This window comes from Gymnoscopelus microlampas (assembly GCF_963454915.1).
Source record: "Gymnoscopelus microlampas genome assembly, chromosome: 5".
Classification (NCBI taxonomy): Eukaryota; Metazoa; Chordata; class Actinopteri; order Myctophiformes; family Myctophidae; genus Gymnoscopelus; species Gymnoscopelus microlampas.
In genome coordinates, this window is record NC_139942.1 from 17,756,297 (window position 1) to 17,778,859 (window position 22,563).

The window sequence follows — 22,563 nt, forward strand, 5'->3', positions numbered from 1 at the left end:
TTCCTTAAAGCAAACATTTGTAAAATATTTAGTTCCAGGAACCCCCAGAAGCAAAGATTTGAGTTAAAAATGTCCGCCCCAAAAAAAAAGGAAAAAAATCAAATAACTTTTCATGATTTTTCAAAAATAGCAGATCTGCAAGCTCGTAGCGCGGCACTCGGTGCCGCGCTATGAGCTTGTAGATCTGCTATTTTTGAATAGCCCAACGAAATCTAAAAATGACACACAGATGCGTTCCCGGTCTTAAAGAGTTAAAGTAACGCCCTACTGGATCATACTACAGCATCACACGAAAGCATCAAAAGTAGATCAAAAATCCTCTCTCCATCTAGGACCACTACCATTGAAAAAAAAACGTGCTTTTTCAGTTGCCTCGTATTGATATTTATTGTATTCAATTCTTATTTTAAACTTGGTGTTGGTAAAAAAAAGGACCATATCTGGTGCAGTATAATGACTGGGCATAACATGTGTTTTTCCCAAAAAACAAATGGTCTTATGTTTAGCTTAACTCAGCATGGCAGATGCTGCTAGCTGCCTCCACCCCACAGTGAGAGGCCTGCTGGTTGGTCGGTCAGGGAACCAATCAGAAGGCTGACAGACAGTGAGTGAATTGCGTGAATTCTCCCAAGCTGGAATGTTTAGTTTACTCTGATCTTGCACTTTGATCAAAAAATAAACTGAAGTGTTCTATTCTATTCATTTGGCCCGGGGGTATTCCCACACACAACACTAGGCCACCTCAACCAGGGTTGCCAGATCTGCTTATTATAATGTCCCCTCAAGATTTTATTTGAAAATAGCCGATCTACAAGCTCACAACGCGTCGCATCGCGACGCGTTGTGAGCTTGTAGATCGGCTATTTTCAAATAGCTGATGTACATGTTAAAGTGCTCATGTGGCCCATAGTCGCTTCTTTTGGGCTGGTTTTCCTAGACCTAGTCATTACGATTAATGAACTTGATCTACAAGCTCACAACGCGTCACATAAGCTTGTACGTCGGCTATTTTTGCACGCCGCCATTGCACAACAACATATAATATCGTGGTATAGTATTGCGGCGAATAATCGAGAAACATTCGCCAGGGCTGTCCGATTTTCAAATTTGATCATGGTCAGACTGTGGCATCCCTAGTACAAGTAGGGCGTTAATTTAAGAAAAAACACAAAAAGTATGACGATAAGGTTTCTGCCCAACAGCAACGATATTTTCGGTTAATAGGCTCTATGCACAGCAGCCATTTTGGAGAAAAACTGGGCCTCTTCTGACTTCCTTCACAGGTGTTACCAATGATACTAATGAGGGCTCTGTTCCATTCTGGTCAAACAGAGTCAGGGTGCTGATATTGTGCATGTTGGCTCACTAGAAATACTAGTGGGTCTCAAAGTGTGGTCCAGGGACCCTCATGGTTCCTTGAGAGGGTGTAACTCTGAGTGTGTACAAATGGAACCAAATGGACCCTCCCGGGTCCATTTGGTTCCATTTGTACACTCTCAGAGTTATGGGGGTCCTTGAAATTAAAAGGTTTGAGAACCACTGTGCTACCCTAAATGGAACAGAGCCTTCATTAGTGTCATTGGTAACACCTGTGAAGGAAGCGAGGAAGGGGCCCAATTTCTGTCCAAAATGGCTGCTGTGCATAGAGCCTATTCCCCGGCCACCTCCTCAAACCCGAGTCACAGCCGGCGAGCGCCGGTCGTACCGATCTCTCTGTTGAGGATCTTCTCTTCCCTGTTGCCCACGGGCTCGATGACTTTGAGGAAGGCCTGGAAGAGGCGGAGGTCGCACAGCCGCCGCGTCTCGTCGTAGAACTCCTCGCGCTCCGCCTCCTGCGTGACGCTGACGAAGATGTAGGAGGTCTCCTCCTGGAGCAGGTGGTGCAGCGGGTACTTGCGGGCCTCCTTGAACAGCTCGTGCTTGACGGTGATCAGCGTGGCCTCCCGGAGGCACTCCAGCGTCAGGATCATGCCGTTCGGCAGCAGGCAGTCCACCTGGATGCTGGGGGGCATCAAGTGCATCCCCCATAGCTCCCCCGAGGACGGCCTGGGAGGCATGGCGGTGTGCCGCTAGTCTGTTGTCTTCAGCCACGCCTGGTAATTAGGTTGAGTAATGTCTATCCACTGAGAGAGAGAGGAGAGAGAGAGAGAGTATTATTACATAAGAGCCAGTGACCTGATTATAATCGTGCAAGATGTTTATGGTAAAACATTAGAGTGGCGGCAGATTTGCACAATGACAGCAGAAAGACTATACATGCAAAGTAACCCAATATCATCATCGTCATCATAATCAGGATGGGTCATAACTTGGTTACTTCATAGAGAGAAATGGATGTGGGTGTGTTGTATGACATTAGGTTGCATTAACATTAGAACCCCCCCCTAACATGTTAGCTAACAAAACACATAACACGTATTTTGTGGGACTTAATTTGTGGTGACGACAACAAAAACATGACATGCCCATTTTTTAAATATCACTGCTATATAATCCAGCTGTCCATATAAAAGGAGGGGACGTCGCCACACGTTCATTCTAAAGTTAGCTAACGCTAACAAATGTCATCATAAATGATAAATAATTTTTAAAAACTAAATATGAACACTCTGATTTAGCAAGTACGGCGCTCAAACTACAGTTTGACGTGTCCAAAGTACGCAGCATATGCGTCAGTTGGTGTGAACTATCGGTACAGATGATGGAATGAAACGGATAGGAAACAATGTAAACAAACCAGCTAACAGGGCTTAGCATCAGCGGCTAGCACTACATGCTATCATGCCACTGTCCTGTCAGTGTTGCCATGTCCGCTTGTTATAAGCGCCTTTGGGCTTGTTTTTCTGTGTAGCTGCTTGAAAATGTTGGTAGTTGCGTTTTTTTTTTAGCTTGTTTCAGAAGTGTAGTTGCTAATTTGGGCCCGTTTAAAAAATAGATATAGTATTTTATTTATATATATATATATATATATATATATATATATATATATATATATATATATATATATATATATATAATTTAAAACGGTAGTTTTCAAATATTTTCATGTCAAGGACCCCCAAATCAATAAGTATCTGTCTCCCCCCCCCCATCTAAAAATATGTTATGCCAGGGACCCCCATACGAGATTTGTGTTAAAATGTTTTTAAAATATTCCACAATTATCAACATTTCTTCCAAGATGTTTTTTTTTTAGTAGATCTGCTATGTTCAAATAGCCGATGTATATGGATTTTATAAGTGCTCATGTGTGGCCTAATGTTACTTCTTTTGGGGATTGTTTTCATAGACCTGGTTGCCTTGTTTCTCTCGCAGAACCTGGCAACACTGGTCCTCTTACCTCTCCCTGCTAGAATCTGATGGGACAGACATGCTAGTTGTTCCAAGTTCAACTGTGCAACACAATCTACATTTTAGCCACCCTGCCTCGCAGTGAAAACGCGAAAAGCTTGCAAACTAAACCATAAAGATGTATAATAATATCTCGCAAGCCATGTTGTGGATAATGTGAAGCTGTCTCGACACAGACATCATTTCACCAGCAAGAACACTAAACCAACCAAAATGTGACGCCTAAACCAAGCTAGCCAGGCTAGCAGTGCAGCTAGCCGGGTTAGCCGCCAAGCTAGCAGTGGTGTAAAGTAACTAAGTACATTTACTGAAGAACTGTACTTAAGTAAAATGTTTAGGTACTTTTACTTTACTGGAGTAGTTTTTCCAATACTTTTACTTCTACTCCACTACACTACATCAATATTGTACTTTTACTCCGCTACAATTATTTGAAAAATGTATATTTAGTACTACTTTTGTACTTTTAAGTACATTTTCCCCACCAACAATTTTGCACCTTTTACTCGAGTCAATTTGGAATTCCTGACTTTCCCTTGCAACAGAGCATTTCTAACCTCGCAGCATTGATACTTTTACTTAAGCAAAAACACTCGAGTACTTTCCCCCCCACCACCACCGCTGCTAGCCGGGTGTTAGCCGGCGGAGCTAAGGTCCCTCCCAATAGGCTCAATGCACAGCAGCCATATTATCACTTCCTTCCCAGGTGTTACCAATGATACTAATGAAGGCTCTGTTCCATTTAGTGTAGCACAGTGGTTTCCACGACCCCCATAACTCTGAGAGTGTACAAATGGAACCAAATGAATTTGGTTCAATTTGTACATTCTCAGAGTTACACACACCCGCAAGGGGCCATTTGGAAGCCCATGAGGGTCCCTGGACCCCAACTTTAGACCCGCTGGTGTAGCAGAGTGTTTCCAGTGAGCCAACATGCAACAATATCAGCACCCTGACTCTGTTTGACCAGAATGGAAACAGAGCCTTCATTAGTATCATTGGTAACACCTGTGAATGCCTTCATAATATGGCTGCTGTGAATAGAGCCTATTAAGTTACATTACAGGCAGCTGGAGAGAGTTTAGCATTTAGCATTTAGCATAGAGAAGGGAGGAGGAGGAGGAGGAGGAGTGAGGTACCAGCCGTCCCGTCCCTTAGACCTCTGGGGGACCGCCGGGCGTCGTCGCCGCCGCCGCCGGGCTCGCGTCCATCCACACGGCCGGGCTGGGGGACCACCGACCCGGGGAGGAGGAGGAGGGCAGGGCAGGGCAGGGCAGGGGGACCACCACCACCACCCCAAGGCCCTTATTGTCGTCGGGGTCCCTGGGTCTCTCTCTCTCTCTCTCTCTCTCTCTCTCCTCTAACGGTAGCTGTCGGTGATGCTGTCAGTGTGTCGCTGAGGGAGACGCTTGTGAAGGAGCTCCATCATCGCCTGGCTGTTTGTTCGTCCTCATCCATTGATCCCACTCTAAACACACCACAGGCACACACAGTGTAATGCTAGCTGGCTGCTTAGCTTCCACACGGCTAGCCTAGCAGCAGCAGCAGCACTGTGTCAGGCTCATCAACATAACCTAACGGACCGCCCACCACCACCTCCTCCTACTGGCGGTGGTGGAGAAAGTACTCTTTTTACTGGAAGTAACAGTAGCAATACCACAGTGTTGAAAATACTCCATTGGGAGGAGAAGAAAAATAGGGATACTACTGTTGAAGAACACACGCACCTGTACACCTGTCCCATTGTATTTGGTATTCCCTAATGAAAATATGAACACAAAAAAGAAGACAATACTCTATTACAAGTCAAACAAAATATATATAGAAATGGTCCATCATAAGTAACCAGTGTTGGACAAAGTACTCAACTCCAGTACTTGAGTCAAAGTATAAACACTCTTGGCAAAATATTGCTAAACTACAAGTGAAAGTTGCTCAGTCAAATAGAATTGTACTTGAGTTAAAGTATTGGAGTTTTTGTTATGTATTTGTTTTTAATTATCACCTAAATATATGCTCTGTAGACTGTAGGCCTTCATAGTCTCACTGGGTTTAGTGTACACTAAACCCTACTAGGTAGTAGGCAAAGTAGCCTGAGGCTTGTTGTCGCAGTTTAATTTGGGTTAAATTTCCCACTTCAAGTTCATTTTTAATTGTTATAGCATTTCTCTGCTTTGATATGACCTCACATTGTGATTGGCTGAGAGGCATTCTAATGCATTGCCCGCTAATTGCCCGGCTATTTTCAAATGGCCGAAATGTATATAGGGCTGAAGTGGTTAATGTATATTTTGTAATAAATTATAATAATCAAAATCTACAAAGTAACTAGTAACTAAAGTTTTCAAATAATTGTAGTGGAGTAAAAGTACAATATTTGCCTCTGAGATGTAGTGGAGTGGAACCAAAAGTAGGCTACTGCAAATTGGAAATACTCCAGTAAAGTAAAAACAATACCTCAAAATTGTACTTAAGCACAGTATTTCAGTAAATGTACTTAATTACTTTACACCACTGACCACAGTAATTTTATTTCATATTCATGATTAGAAAACTAAAACGACTTTATTAACGGCTATCAGTGGTGGTCAGCCTGTAGCCTACAGCTACGTTGATATACAGTATATCTGCCAGAGTCATGTGCTCATGAGTCATGACAATGTTCTATTTGTAGGTACAGTAATAATGCAAAGCCCCAAGACAAATATTTCTACAGCATGATAGGAACCAAATTCCAGGAAGGCGTGAGACCATATGGTGCAGTGGTGGGAATCTACTCAAGTACTGTAGGCATACTTAAAGGTAGGGTAAGTGATTTTATTTGGTTAATATAAGTGTTAAATAGCTCTATATTCTGATAGTACTCATTGCTAGAGTGTTTGTTAAGTAACAGGAGTCTCTCCAGCTCTTTATTAAACAGAAAGTATATTTTCAAGTCGGGATACCAATTGTATCCAATGGATACCTATAGCTGGAATTGGCAGAGGTGGACGAAGTACTCGACCCCAGTACTTGAGTAAGAGTACAGAAACTCCTTGGTCAAATTGACTCCACTATAAGTAAAAGTAGCTCAGTCAAAATGTTACTCAAGTTAGAGTAAAAAATTCATTGCTTATAAATATACTTAAGTATTCCAAAGTACATGCTTTGAAAAATACTTAAAGTACAAGTAAAAGTAAAAGTACATTTCTTAATTTTTAGACCAATGAATTGCTGTAATGTTTTCACAATGAATTTATAGGACCTTGTAACTCGGCACTGAAACCAGCACAGCACTGCATGCACTGATGTGCTTGCAGAACCACTATGTTATACAAAGCCTGCAGAAACACCATATAAAAACATAGAAAAGACTGAGGAACCAGAACTAAATACTTCTACTCCTATACACCCATACAAGATGTAACAAAGAGGCGAGCGGAGGGGGAAGACAGAAACACGGCCAGTGTGAGAGCAGAAGTTAGGCCAATTGCATTTTAGGGAAGACAAGAAAACAGCCAACCTAAAGGCCAAACCGCACCAAGGCAATTAGTCGCAACTCCTTGCAACAAAACCGTTTTAAGGTCAACCGCACCAATGCAACTCCTTGCAACTGCCATTGGGGGAAATGGTTGCAAGACAAGTAGTTGCAAGTAGTTCCATGTTGCAAGGAGTTGCATGGCGAATCATTGGTGTGGATGTGGAGTGGGCTTAAAAGTACTCAGTACTCGAGTAAAAGTAAAATGTTTTTCTTGGAAATGTACTCAAGTAAGAGTAATAAGTATCAAAACAATCTAATACTCAAGTAAAGTACGGATCCTCAGAATCTGTACTCAAGTACATTTACTCCGTTACTGTCCACCACTGGGAATTGGAAGTGATGACACAAAGAAATGAGCAGACAAAATTGGAACTGGAACACTATAAAAAATGAAGCTGATAAATGGATACTCTCTCCTGACTGGCTGAAATTTTGCAACCCACCTGAAAATATATTTTCTGTTTATTAAAGAGCTGGCGAGACAGGGAGACTCCTGTACTGAACAATCATTCTATAGCCTACACTAGTTGCTATTAATGCTATATCGCTATAGTATAGAGTCTATAGCAATAAATACTACCACAATATAGAGCTTTAACCTATTAACACAAAACTTTTTGTTTTAACCAAAAAATATCACTTACCCTACCTTTGAGTACATTTTGTAGGTACTTTTAATTGAGTCTTTCTATTTTTCGATACTTTATATTACTCCACTATGTCTCAGAGGCAAATATTGTACTTGTTACTCCACTACAATTATGTACTTCAGCAATCACTTGTCACATTGTGTTGTGAGGTTGTAGATTATGCTATTTTTTAAACATTTTGAGATTTTCTTTTATATTTAGAAAATAATTGTGAAAAGGGACATTCTGAATGATGAGTACTTTTACTTTTGCATTGGTACATTTTGAAGCCAATATCTACTTTTACTCAAGGACATTTTTGAATACAGGTCTTTTACTTGGAAGAGAGTATTCCTACACAGTGGTATTGATATGTTTACTTCAGTGACACATCTTCTTTCACCACCGAAGAAGAGAGGAAAAGGAAATGGGAAAATGAGACGAGATTATTTAGCAGTTTTGTTATCCATCCATCACGTCTAATGAAACATTTAAACAACAGCTTTCATCATTCGATGGTTCATTCTTATGAGACTTCACTTAATGTGGCAACAGCTGTGTTTAACAGTGCTGCCAGGTAGGCTACATTCAGTACAACAAATGGCTCGCCTAAATGTATTTCAGTAGCATAGTTTAACCAGTGTTGCAATGCTGAATTGGAACGTGGTTGCACTCTATTTTAATGACGTGAGTCGCACGTCGCTTAACACCTACACTACAGGTCACACAATGGACAGTTGATATGCATCTAGGCTCATTCCTATGTTCATTCGCCTGGTGTGAGTCGGGAGCCTTTGTAAACATTGTTGAGGTGTGAATTTAAAGTTGTTTTAAATCTATGCGTGTGCCTGCTCGTGCTCCTGGTCAAATAGGTTCCTGCACGGCATGCAAGGCCGTCCCATGAGCAATGCAACCCTGAGTTTAACCATTTCAACCCTCTATGGTTGAGCGGGGTCTCTCAGGGCTCTATATACTAGTGTGTTTTCTGTTGTTGTGGGGAAAGCTTTTGCAGAAAATAGCCTATCGCCTATTTTCTGCCAAAGCTTTCCCCACAATACGGATGCTGAGGTTTAAGTGGTTAATTCACAGTTTCTCAACGTCGGGTCCGGGGACCACCGGGGGTCCAAATTGACCCTTGCGGGCCTGGTAACTCTGAGAGTGTACAAATACACTCTGAGACTGAGAGTTACATTTACACTGAGGATTTTACAGTGGTAGTGCCAGGGATAAAAATGTGATTCAAACTGGGGGTCCTTGAAATAAAATAAAAATCTTCATCATTCCCACAAAAGCTACAGGGTTTCTCAAACCTTTTAATTTCAAGGACCCCCAGTTTGGTATCCATAGGGGCACAGACCCTAACTCTGAGTGTACAAATGGAACCAAATGTCCCCCATTTACCAAAAACAAACAGTGAAAACACCAAAATACAGTAAGTTTATGCAGGTAACCAACACCACACTATATGCCAGTGTCTGAAAACTTCTGGTATAGGTGGAAATGGTTGATAAAAATGTATTTATTCTCTGTGTTCTGACATTTATTTCGCACAACATGTGTTTTATTAGATATTGTGATGAAGAGGAACAAGAAAGATGGGAGAGAGAAGAGAGGTGACATGCAACGGAACCCGGTGACATCATTGTGAGCATTCTATCTGGTTGTGTGCACACTCCAAAAAGACCACAATTTTAAGGTTTGTGTATGTAGAATACTCATTAATTCTGTGTCTAATTAGTAATTTGGTAAACTATTATGTTAACCCCTTAACCAGAGCTATTTTCTTTTTTCCCCCTCAGGATATCTACAGTGTTGATGAAAACTTGATAGGAACAAAAAGAATCACTCGCGGTAGTATTATGCTTCCATTCTGTAAGTGACCAATTATGTTGGGTATTTTCTGGAAAACATCATTTATATTTCATTGGGAATGTGGGTAAAAAACAATGCTTTATTGTGTGTTTCACAACAATCACACAGGGTATCAAAATTATCTGATTTGGAAAAGTTACACCAATTATAGCACTGGTCAACAGAATCATCTGCCAACATGAGCCTTGATTTATACTTCGTCGTACGGCCGTGTCACGCGGCCAAGAATAGCAGATCTACAAGCAAGCATAAAATAGTCTTCCTCTCAATCCTCCGTCAGTTCACATTCAGCTCGGCGTTATCATCTGGGGTGGAAGAACAAACACATGCTCAGTCTGTAAGACGCCATGTTCGGGATTCCACAAGGCACACCGAGCTCGCTTGTTAACACGTACCGTTAAAGCATTTTAACAAGTGTTTTCGCTTGCTCCGGAACAGCATGCGCACTAAAAGTCAACTTCACGGCTGCTCCGCGTTAACCACTAGCGAGGTGACACACGCTTGACAGTTAGCTGTCTCAAACATTCAGTGCCCTTTAAAAAACCCCATTCCATCCTCGGCGTGGAAAAGGAAGCCAGCTGTTCTAAATGTATCCCGCCGGAGTGGGGAAGTTGCAAGAGGAGGAGGACGGGGTGGGGGGGTCATTTGGTTAAAATAATCCCTTTCATGTCTTATAGTGCACCTCCGGCCCAGGACGGGGGGTGGCTCCCTTCAGCTGCTGTGTGGCCCTCCGCCGCCGCTTTCACCGCTCTAGCCTTGGATCAAGACTATAATAAATGTATTTTATCGAGTCTGACTTTTGCTTTCGTATCTATGATAGTCTTGGTCTGTACCCCCCTATACTATAGTCACTGGACATCCGCACGCAAAACTTCTCCGCACATGTACAAAATAACCGTATAAAGTGCTGACCCTGTAGCCACGGATGTTAACCCGACATTAGGAACCCGTGTGTGCTGTATTAGTCCGTATTTTTCAATAGATATGTGTTTTAATCGCGTCTGCGTCGGATTCTGTCCGAAGTTCCCTGTATTCCTCAATGGGTGGTAGTGGCGGGGCGCATCCGGTGAGAGCCGGTATTATACTCGACGTAAACGGGATGTAAACGAGGAAATAAAATGCCGATAAGGCACAGACGGGATTAACCCATTTTGGGCGGGAACCCCTATTTGTAGCTATACCTTTCAGGACGGGAACCCCTTTTTGGGGTTCTTGTTGCTATGTACAGTATATAGCAACATACACAGGGGTGCACATAACTTTTTAGGTCTGGTACGCAGAAGAGCACCTGGACATGTGACTTGGTGCGCATGGCGCCCGTCCCGTTTTGTCAACGGGGGGGGGGGGGGGGGGTTCAGCCCGGACAGTTTTGTCAACGGGGGGGGGGGGGGGGGGGGGGTTCAGCACGGTGCCCACCGGACAGTTTTGTCAACGGGGGGGGGGGGCGAGAAAAAAAGGACGCTCTGCTTCTAAATTCCGCCGATTTTCGCCGTTTTTTTTTTCTCACGCTGTTAGATAAAGCCCCCAAGGTTGGTGCCCTGTGCTGCTGCGCTGATTTTATCCGCCAGATTGGGACGTTCACGGCATATTTTGCACCATTACGGTGCGTTCATCATCGGTGACGAGTGCCTCTAACAGCCGCTGCTGGCTGCGTGCACGCAACGAGGCAATGCGAGGCGATGCGAGGCGACGCGAGTCATATCTCTACCCCTGTGCCTAATGGCTGTACATGGGGCCGACGGGTGCTTTAGAGTGATTGTGTGAGTGTGGCTTCAGGAAGTAAATTCCTAGCCTCGATCTCCAGGCTTTTATTTTTTATTTTTGCTAAAAAATAAAAGCTTGGAAATTCCTGTCCCAGCTGTTGGTGCGCAAAAGCGCCTCGCGTCGCCTGATGTGGTGCGCATTTTTTATTTTGGGTGCGCATGCGCACCTGCGCACCAGTTATGTGCACCCCTGAACATACATTTGTTTTTCAGAAAAGTCAGCACTTTATATGTTTTTTTGTACATGTACGCCAGAGAAGTACAGGCTTTGCGTGCTGATGTCCAGTGACTATCATAGACAGTGGCGTGCACAGACATTTTGAGGGGCAGGTGCTCAAGTAAATTATACTTTTTTTTTGTTTACTTGGTCTGCTCTTTTTTCCCTCTACACCTATACCTCTTTGCCAAAAATAGCCGATCTACAAGCCCACAACGCCTCGCAGCGCGAGGCGTTGTGAGCTTGTAGATCTGCTATTTTTGGCTAAAGTTCTCCTCAGAAAAGGGATGCTAGGTTTCGAGTGGTTATGGTAAAAAGAAAAAAAAAATCACATAAAGATTTGGCGGACCCCCTGTAGTAACTCTGAGGACCCCCTAGGGGTCCCGGACCCCCTGTTGAAGACCCCTGCTGTAAACTGGAATAATAATAATATTTTTTTCAAAAGGCCACTTCTGGTCAATAGGGCAAAGGGCAGGTGCTCTAGCACCACCTAGAGTCTATCTGTGCACGTCCTTGATCATAGATAAGAAAGAAAAGGTCAGACTCAATCAAAAACATTTACGATAAGTCTCGATCCAAGGCTATATCACCGCTTGATCTTCCCGATCTCCTCGCACATCGAGGAGAGGTACTGCGTGACTTTGACCATCAGGATGATCAGGACCCCTCCCGTGAGCACGCAGGAGGGCCAGAAGAGCGAGTGGAAGACGGCGCTGTGGCCGTAGATGCGCGTCAGGAGGACGACGCTCTGCTGCCGGTCGTCGGGGTCGTAGTAGCAGGGCAGCTGCTGGTGCACCCGCAGCCGCTCGGAGATGTTCATGACCATGGCGTGCATGAGCGAGCTGTCCTTCAGGCACTTCGGCACGTAGAAGCACTGCAGGGACAGGAGATTGTGGCACGCACGCACGCACGCACGCACGCACGCACGCACGCACGCACGCACACACGCACGCACACACACACACACACACACGTTTGTATTACTATACTTGTGAGGACCTCAACACTTTAAGACAGCCATGTTATAATTGCCATTTAAAAAGAAAAATACATTTTTAACCGTAAGCCTAAAGCCGAAAAACAGCCGATCTATAAGCCCACAACGCGTCGCGCTGCGACGCGTTGTGGGCTTATAGATCGGCTGTTTTTCGGTGCATGACACTGGCACACAACTAAGTATAAATCATGTTTAACTCTAATGCCAATCCCTAAACCTAACCTTTAAATGTCTAATCCTGACCTGAATGTTTTTCTGATTGTAAACTTATCTCTAGAAAATGTTTTTTTTTAACTATAAAACAACCATTTGCATTGTGAGGACCAGGAAAACGGTCCTCACAATGTATATTTCTTCAAATTCTACTATACTTGGTCCTCGCAAGTATAGTACACACACACACACACACACACACACACACACACACACACACACACACACACAAACACACAGTTTGTATTACTATACATCAACATTTTAGGACAGTGATTTTATGAATGAATGCTATTGAATGCTACTTCTTAACACATTTTGCCCTTTTACAGCCATCAGCCTAAAGCCAAAAAAAAAGCAGAGCTTATAGATCAGCAATTTTCCGGTGCATGACACTGGCACACAACTAAGTATATAATTCATGTTTAATCGTTTCCTAATTGTAAACGTATCTCTAAAAATTATGTTTTAACCATGAAACAACCATTTCTCTTGTGAGGACCTTGGAAATGTGGTCCTCACAATGTCTATCTCTCAAAGTCGACCATACTTGTGGGGACATGTGGTCCTCACAAGTATAGTAATACACACACACACAGACACACACACACACACACACACACACACACACACACACACACACACACACACACACACACACACACACACACACACACACACACACACACACACACACACACACACACCATGCAGCAGGTCTATCATGCATGAGCGTTGTGGTGAAAATGCCCGTGACCGTGTGGGTGCTGAGAACTGATATATTTTCAACACCTTGGTGGACACGGCCCCTAAAGGTCACCAATAAACTAGGTCATGATAAGAATGTGTATAGTCCTTGTCACGGCTATCCCCTACTGTTGGTCTGGGGAGAGTGTAGACAACCACGTGTTTCCTCCACCAATACACATTGCTTCATTTCACCTGACAGTGAGGAGTTTCACCAGCAGGGTGTAAGGTGTGTGGAACAAGGTTATTATAGTTAACGAAAACTAACGAAATAACGAAAACTAAAATTGGAAAAACATTTTTGTTAACTGAAATAAATAAAAACTAGAATAAAAACTAACTGGAACTGTATTGTGTGTTTACAAAACGAACTAAAACGATCTGAAATGAGAGACAAAATGCCCTTAGTTTTAGTTTTTGTCAATTTATTGATAAGCTTAATCTGTGACTGATTTCTTTTTTTTTTTAATGCTATCTTTTCTCGAGTTTTTATTACACAATACTTATTCTGGGCCTTTTCGTTCCTGCACCTGGCTTATTTGTTTATTTGGTGCAGGATTGAAAAGGGCCGAAAGTATAAAAAAAACTATTAGCATTATAAAAAGTAAAAACTATTAAAAAAAAACTAGCAAATCCGCTCTAGAAACTAATTAAGACTAACTGAATTAGAAAAACAAACTTAAACTAAAATGAAAAATCCAAAACTATTATAACCTTGGTGTGTGGAGGAGCATGCTATCCCTCCCAATTCTGCTCCCTGCTGAACAGGTGCTCGAGCAACCTGTAGGTCGAGTCCCAAGTCTTCAGTTCCCAAGTCAGTCACCTTAAGTCAAGTCATAGTTGAGTCCCCACTCCCCAGACTCCAGCACCCAAGTCTGTGTCCAAGTCACACATTTACAGCACAAATACACATTCTTGTCATTTACCCTCCTCTGGCACACAGACCATCTATCATTTACCTGAAGTGAATTCTACATAGTAAAATCCTGACGGTTATTTTTTTTTTAATTGTGCTGACTGTCCAAAGTCAGAGACTGCTGAGTCCAAGTCAAGTCACGAGTCATGGGTTTACTGTGACTCAAGTTGGACTCAAATCCTCGTTCTGGACTCGATTACAACAATGATAATGAATTTACCACATGTGAGCGCAAAATAGATGCCCGGCGCCTCGTCACGCTGCTGCCGTTTCCAAAAACACGGCCGGCGCTCCCATTGGAAACAATTCAAAACATACGCTGCTGCACTCAGGAAGAAATGCCTCGGTGGACCCCGGCCCCTTAGGCAATTTCCCCACAACGAGCGAGCATGATTGACCTGCTGCATTGTGTGTGGGTGTTGAAAGTTACAAGACATTTCTACTCTGAAAAGCAACAGAAACGTTGAATATACCCCCAATAGATAATGTCATGTTGACAAACAGTTGATCTTCATGGCCTTTCACGGGTCTGGGAAATAATCCAGGTCCGATAAAGTTTTCTTGGAAGGTACCAGAGTTGGTCTAAATTAGGCAACCAAGACGGCATCTGACAGCGTGTGCCAACGTTATGGTTCAGCCAGTGGTGGAAAGTGACTACGTATACGTTTGCTCAACTACTGTGCTAAAGTTCAATTTTGAGCTACTTTTACTTTACTTGAGTGTTGACTTTTTTTCAAAACGTTATACTTCTACTCCACTGCATCTCAGAGGCAAATTACAGTACTTTCAACTCCACTACAATCATTTGAAAACTTAGGTCACTTGTTACTTTGCACATTTAGATTATTATTATTACGAAACATACATTAACTAAATAAGCTCTATTTTATACTTAATACACACATTTAGAAAGATGTTGAGAAATTATATGAGACTTTTGGTCCTTTAAGTATATTTTGATGCCAATACTTTTGTACTTTTTACTCTCAAGTAAGAACTTTGAATACAGGCCTTTTACTTTGTAACAGAGTATTTCTACATTGTGGTACATCTGTATAATTTTAGATTTTTTCGCTGGCTATATTAAAAAATAGCAGATCTACAAGCTCACAACGCGTCGCGATGCGACGGGTTGTGAGCTTGTAGATCGGCTATTTTCAAATAAAATATTGCGGGGAAATTATAATATGCAGATCTGGCAACCCTGTCCCTGGCACAAAACATTTTCAGATGAGGGGTCCGCGGCCAAATATATATCAATGTGGGGGTCCTTGGCACAAAGAAGTTACAACTACTGATTTAGAAGGCATTTGTAGAATCGGTCTTGATGGGTTAAAGTAAAAATAAATCTGAGTACTTCTTCCACCACTGGGTTCAGCCACTCTCAGAGCGTTACCTGGGACCAGTGGTGTAAAGTAACTAAGTACATGTACTCAAGTACTATACTTAAGTACAATTTGTAGGTATTTTTTACTTTACTGGAGTATTTCCATTTTTCAGTACTTTTACTTCTACTCCACTACATCTCAGAGGCAAACCTTAAACTTTTACTCCACTACAATCATTTGAAAACTTTAGTTACTTTGCAGATATACATTATTACATTATAAAACATACATTAACCACTTTAGCCCTATTTTATACCTATCAAATTTGAAAATAGCAGATCTACAAGCTCACAACGCGTTGTGAGCTTGTAGATCTGCTATTTTCAAACATTTTAGTACTTTCACTTTTGGTACTTTAAGTATATTTTGATGCCAACACTTTTGTACTTTTACTCAAGTAACATTTCGAACACAGGCCTTTTACTTGTAACAGAGTATTTTTTTTGTATTGTGGTATTGCTATAATAGCAATACCACTCAATAATATCTTGAGTACGTTTTTCCCACCACTGCCTGGGTACGCTGGCTGCACACTCACCTCAGAGCTGGAGTCCTGCGTCTCCTCGTTGTGGGACAAGCGTCCCACGCGGCCCGTGCTGTTGACGCTGACATACACCTGCAGACAGGGGTACTTGGACGCCCGCCAGCAGTCCGACCCGCAGCTGTAGGAGCAGTTCACGTCCGCCGTGATGGACGAGTTGACGACAACACATATGCCCTCCTCTGTCCACGCACTGCGGCAGGATAGGAATGAGAATCACACATTAAAGGGCACGACCATTCTGGTAGAGGCTTGGGTTGTGTACCTTGTCACGATGTGACTCCAAAGTGGACAAGAAATCAAAAAGAATTGCTCCATTGATTAGAAATTGATAATTCAAAATATGCGTCTCATTGACTTAACCCATTAAGACCTGAGGCCGCTTCTAAAGAAATTCTAAATCCTAACAGTTTTTCGGAAAAAAATATTTCAAAAATGGTTTTCGCGATTTTTCGAAAATAGCAACTCTGTGTGGAGTTTGCATGTTCTCCCCGTGTCTCCTAGGGTAGTTAATACCCTCACAAAAACATGTAGTAATCCTGGTCACTATACTGCCTCCCCCTGGTCAGCCGGGGCGCCTGATGGAGGGGAAGGGAACTGGTTGGAATAACGTGTTCCTTCCACGCGCTACGTCCTACCGGGGAAACTCCCCCCTGTCAGGTGACAAGAAGGTCAGTTGGCTCTCATGCATTGAAGGAGGCATGAGATCGGCCCTGGCCTCCCTAGGCTGGGAAGTGTAGTGCCCAGGATCACTTAGCAAATTGGCACCGGGTGAAAAAAAAGGGTTACAAAATCGAGGGATAAAAATTTAAGAAAATAAATAAATAGCAGATCTACAAGCTCATAGCGCGGCACTCGGTGCTGCGCTATGAGCTTGTATATCTGCTATTTTTGAATAGCCAAAGAAATCTAAAGTGACACAGATGCGTTGCAGGTCTTAAATTGTATGGTAAAACAGCTCTCAAAGTCACTCTTTTAGCACACAAACAAACACAAACAAAGTTGATTCAGACAATATAGAACATCACAAAACCCCAGTACTGTTTTTTTTTGTAATACAAATGTTAACTTCCTGTTGATTTTGCTATTTTTATTAAGAAGAAAACCCGGACTGGATTCGCGGATCCGGATCTTCAAATAGTACAATCAACAGGAAGTTGACATTTTTATTAAAAAAAACAAGTACTGGGTTTTGTGATCTATATCGTCTGAATCAACTTTGTTTGCATTTGTTTGTGTGCTAAAAGAGTGACTTTGAGAGCTGTTTTACCGTACAATGTAAGTCAATGAGGAGCATATTTTGAATGATCAATTTCTAATCAATGAAGCAATTATTTTTGATTTCTTGTCTACCTATGGAGTTACATCATGGCAAGGTAACTACACAATATAAAAATGGATGGAGCCCGCACACCGGATTTGGTACAAAGAGACTTTCTTTATTTGGACAACGTTTCGATCATATAGATCTTCATCAGGTCTGATGACCTGATGAAGATCTATATGATCGAAACGTTGTCCAAATAAAGAAAGTCTCTTTGTACCAAATCCGGTGTGCGGGCTCCATCCATTTTTATACTGTTGTTTTTTTAGCCCAGCACCCACCAGTCGATGTGCGTTACCTATTTTCTCTTTCAAGGTAACTACACAACCCAAACCTCAACAAAAGTGGTCTTGCCCTTTATCGCAGAAAACAATTGAAGGATTGATAACTTGTGACATCACATATATCTATGAATCTTTGTATGTATGTATATAGGTATGTACTATATGTCCTTCACATAGCTTCCCACTTGGCAGGTGTATTGCTGAGGACCCAAGGAAAAGCAGTGTGTCTAGTGCAGGGGTGCATGGCAACCTTTTTGCGCACATGATCACTTAGCCCAGGGGTCTTCAAGGTTTTCAGGCCAGGGACCCCCTAGCTGAGAGAGGGATGAAGCAGGGACCGCCTCTATATAACTTTTTTTTTAAATTAGATCTGCTCTTTTTTCCCCCTCTACACCTATATAACTCTGTGCCAAAAATAGCAGATCTACAAGCTCACAACGCCTCGCGCTGCGAGGCGTTGTGAGCTTGTAGATCTGCTATTTTTGGCTAAAGTTCTCCTCAGAAAAGCGATGCTAGGGTTCAAATGGTAAACGTAAAAAACAAACAAATCCTATCGCACAAAGATTTGGCGGACCCCCTGTAGTAACTCTGAGGACCCCCTAGGGGTCACGGACCCCCTGTTGAAGACCCCTGACTTAACCGTTTGCTCATACTTATCTTATTATACAGTAGGCTGCTAGTTAGAATAATGCAAGCATATAATAAGGTAGAACTTTTATAATAATAAAACCAAATAACTAACAGAGAACAAAGAATGAGTCAATAATGTAATATTAATAATAGAGTTCAGATAAATGATGACTATCTGGGGAGAAAGGTTTCATGCACATCCAACAATGACAGTTACAGTAATAAATAATGTTTGTTTTTCAACTCAATTGATCATCTCAATAACCAAAATAATCTGATCTCCTGGAAGATCAAATATTGTACTTTTACTCCACTACAATTATTTGAAAACTTTAGTTACTAGTTACTTTGCAGATATAAACTAGAAAATGTGCTCCTCGGAGCACAGGTCTCCGCCAGTACTGTTCCTGATTAATCCTGTCTTACCTCACTTCAAAAGATATAAATTATCTTTTGAAGTGACACACCTATTTATAGGTCTCTATTTCATCATGCGTCTCGCTAGCCAATCAAAGCACACCCTTTCAACATATTGTCACGTGAAGCTTGACCCATGTTAGCTTGGTGGACACACGGAAGGACGAGAACGAAAACATAGTCTCCTGGCGGAGACAACTATTATATTATAAACCATACATTAACCACTTTAGCCCTATTTTATACATGGGCTATCTGAAATTAAACATTCGAGTGCTTTTACTTTTGGTACTTTAAGTATATGTTGATGCCAATACTTTCGTACTTTCACTCAAGTAACATTTTTAATTCCGGACTTTTACTCGTAACAGAGTACTTCTACATTACAGTATTGATACTTTTACTTAAGTAAAACATTTGAGTACTTTTTCCACCACTGGTACCAGTCTGTGTAGGGCGAGTGCATAGTGCGGGTACCTGTCTGTGTAGGGCGAGTGCATAGTGCGGGTACCTGTCTGTGTAGGGCGAGTGCATAGTGCGGGTACCTGTCTGCATAGGAGCGCAGTATGGTGATGCCCAGGACAAAGTACATGGCAACAGAGGAAAGGATCATTCCCAGACCCAGGAAGATGGCCCTGTCCTCACCAGCCTTCAGGGCGGTCACAGGCTTCTTCTTGTCCAACACATCGCCCTTAGGGGACTTCTGGTAGAATGACCGGCTGATAGGAAATTCAAAAAATATATAATTTTGGAGGCATTAACCCTTTAAAGACCGGGAACGCATCTGTGTGTCATTTTTTTTTAGATTCCTTTGGCTATTCAAAAATAGCAGATCTACAAGCTCATAGCGCGGCACCGAGTGCCGCGCTATGAGCTTGTAGATCTGCTATTTTTGAAAAATCTTGAAAATGTGCAACTCTTTGAATATATATATTCTTTTAAAGCGAGCATTTTTGACTCAAATCTTTGCTTCTGGGGGGTCCCTGGAACTACATATTTTGAGATGGGGGTCCGCGGCCAAAGTTCATATGATTTTGGGGGTTACTTGACAGGAAAAAGTTTGAGAACCACTGATATTATAGCAATATAATGTTTTTTTTTCAAAAAACTGTTAGGATTTAGAAGACATTTGTAGAATCCCCCCAGAAGCAAAGATTTCAGTTACAAATGTTTGCCTTGAAAAATATATATATATATATTCAAAGATTTGCTCAAATTTTCACGATTATTCAAAAATAGCAGATCTACAAGCTCATAACGCGGTATGAGCTTGTAGATCTGCTATTTTTCAATAGCCCAAAGAAGCCTAAAAAACACACAGATTCTTTCCCATTCTGAAAGGGTTAAATGTGATGGGATGAAAGAGTGAGGGCAGTGGGAGAAGGAGAGAGCACGGTTAATGTTATCAGAGCAGCAGTTCTTCAACCTTTTCTGCATCAGGGCCCACTTTAAAATCTTGAAAGTGTCTTTGCGGCCCACCCATCTGACCGCTTGGGCCGCGTGCGTTTTCAGAGCATGTCTATTTTAACGATCAAATCAGTCGATAATGTTTCGGCACCGATAAATGGAACTATACGTAGCATACTTTAAGTTCCTATTTATCTGTATCACAAATGGAAACCCTCTAAATAAATCGTCTCTCTTGGGTGGAAACCTTGTCCAAAACTGTTACTTTTAGCAGATCTACAAGGAGATAAGAGGTTTCTGCCCGAGATAAAGAGATATGAGGTTTCTGCCTGACAGCAATGAAATACCATGACATTGGTTTGTTTTTTAGTTTTTGTTCAATATGTACTGTATGTCAGGTTGTCTGTAAAATCGTAGTGTTTTGCCAATTATTTGGGAGCCCACTTGCAATAATCTCACAGACCATCAATGGGCCCCAGGCCCACAGACTGGGAATGGCTGCATCAGAGCCTATAGCTGATATAAACATAATTACAACAGTCACATTACCTTCTGTTGTTACTTTGTCCTCCTCCTTGAGCATTTCGGGCCCCTGCCACGAAGAACATTTTCCCTGATGACCCACGACTTACTTGGCTCCCCCGGGGGGAGCGGAAAGGTTGTTGAAAAGACCTGAACGGGAAGAATCAAGAGTTGATTTACATCCATCTGTCCAGTGGTGGAAAGTAACTTTACTAAAGTACTGTACTTAAGTAAAATGTTTAGGTATTTGTACTTTACTGGAGTATTTCCAATTTCCAATACTTTTACTTCTACTCCACTACATCTCAGAGGCAAATATTGTACTTTTACTCCACTACATTTATTTGAAAACTTTAGTTACTAGTTACTTTTCAGATGTAAATTATGATATTATGAAACATACATTAACCACTTTTGCGCTATTTTATACCGAGGCTGCGACGCGTTGTGAGCTTGTAGATCGGCTATTTTCAAATATTTTTGTACTTTTACTTTTGGTACTTTAAGTACATTTTGATACCAATACTTTTGTACTTTGTCTTTTACTCAAGTCAATTTTGAATTCCGGACTTTTACTTGTAACAGAGTACTTCTAAATTGCAGTATTGATACTTTTACTTAAGTATAAAAAAAAACACTCTTCAAACACAATTTCAAGACCACAGCCCATGTAAACACAATAAACTGCACTTTCTTTCATTTCTATTTCCTTTGAAAAGAATACCTGCTCACTCTCATTTAGATAAAGTAAGCAAGTGAATAAGTAAGTAAGGAGCTCCTTTGTTTTTTGTTGTTTTTTTAGATAAAGAGCGGTACAAAATATACTCTACCTCTGGTGCATATCAAACACTGCCCTCGTAAAACAAATCCACGTTTGTACAAAGGAAACACATATGTATTTGCTCTTTTACAACCCTATAAACAACGACCCACCGTTACAACGTGAAGCCTCGAGTGTGTGTGATGTTAGGCAGCCCACACACATGGAACAGAGGGAGGGAGCCCTCTCTCACACATGAGGCACACACAGGGTCAGTGCAAACCAGGCAAACAAACTCGTTTTGAAACACAAAGAAATGCTGTTAAGTTGAGACAAGGAGGTGACGGATGGCAACAGATGAAAGGTGTTAATGCCGCTGAGAGACATACCTGCGGCAGTGCGGACGGCTACTACTGCTGTCAACACAAAGTCATCGGGTCCCCTCGTGGTGCCACACTGCCTGCCGCGCTCATGCCGTTTCCGTCTGGGTCCTCACTACGGTTTGGAAACGAACACACACACACAGCATTCAGTGCCAAGGCAGCTTTGTTATAGGCTAAAAAGGTATTACAAAAATAATGGATGAAAATCAGTTACGCGGTCATACAATGAAGCATAAATTATTAGGTGTCAGTTAAGTCCTGATTCATGTGGAGACGTGACCCCAGACATTGTGAGTTATTAGGTTCGGTTCACCGCGGGGTCAGAGCTAAGGTGAGGGTCGATGAAAACCCACTTTGAAGATTGCCAGGCCGTTATTCATAAGTAATATACGAGACGGAGACGTTTACATGGCCGCGTTGCAAGTCTGACGTGTCCATTTCGCAATATCAAAAAGGCACAAACAAATGACAGCTTAAAAAAACATGAGTTAGCACATTTCTGTGCTGAAATACATGAGAACTATGTCTATCAATAATTCTTTGACTATGTATAATCATTTAGTATTAAAGCCTATAAATCCAAAATATGACCTTGTGAAAAGAATCATATCTCGTCTAATAAGTATTTTACAGTTATCACATTAATAGGCTATACAGTATAAAGTCTTTAAAGTTACTTACA

General features: G+C 41.9%; 2 protein-coding genes across 3 annotated transcripts in view; both read right to left on the reverse strand.

The window, feature by feature from the left end:
- LOC311045577 (phosphatidylinositol 4,5-bisphosphate 3-kinase catalytic subunit alpha isoform) overlaps positions 1 to 4,866 on the reverse strand; it is a 45,424-nt gene extending 40,558 nt beyond the window's left edge. The window contains exons 1-2 of the mRNA XM_084057512.1: positions 4,491 to 4,866; positions 1,706 to 2,123 (exon numbers count right to left, since the gene is read on the reverse strand). Of these exons, the coding sequence (XP_083913638.1) occupies positions 1,706 to 2,057 (352 nt within the window). The 5' untranslated portion in view covers positions 2,058 to 2,123; positions 4,491 to 4,866. The remainder of the gene's footprint in view (positions 1 to 1,705; positions 2,124 to 4,490) is intronic.
- Positions 4,867 to 11,938: 7,072 nt separating this feature from the next.
- Positions 11,939 to 21,987, reverse strand: LOC311045791 (calcium-activated potassium channel subunit beta-2-like; the record flags this gene model as incomplete). Of its 2 annotated transcripts, none has more annotated exons than XM_084057848.1 (5): positions 21,888 to 21,987; positions 20,766 to 20,888; positions 19,355 to 19,528; positions 16,152 to 16,347; positions 11,939 to 12,226 (listed from the first exon to the last, which is right to left on the reverse strand). In XM_084057848.1, exons 2-5 carry the CDS (start codon positions 20,822 to 20,824, stop codon positions 11,939 to 11,941), a joined length of 717 nt encoding a protein of 238 aa, XP_083913974.1. In that variant the 5' UTR covers positions 20,825 to 20,888; positions 21,888 to 21,987. The 2 variants fall into 2 exon arrangements, with proteins under 2 accessions (XP_083913974.1, XP_083913975.1); XM_084057849.1 differs by lacking the exon at positions 21,888 to 21,987 and adding an exon at positions 21,672 to 21,690.
- Positions 21,988 to 22,563: the final 576 nt, after the last annotated feature.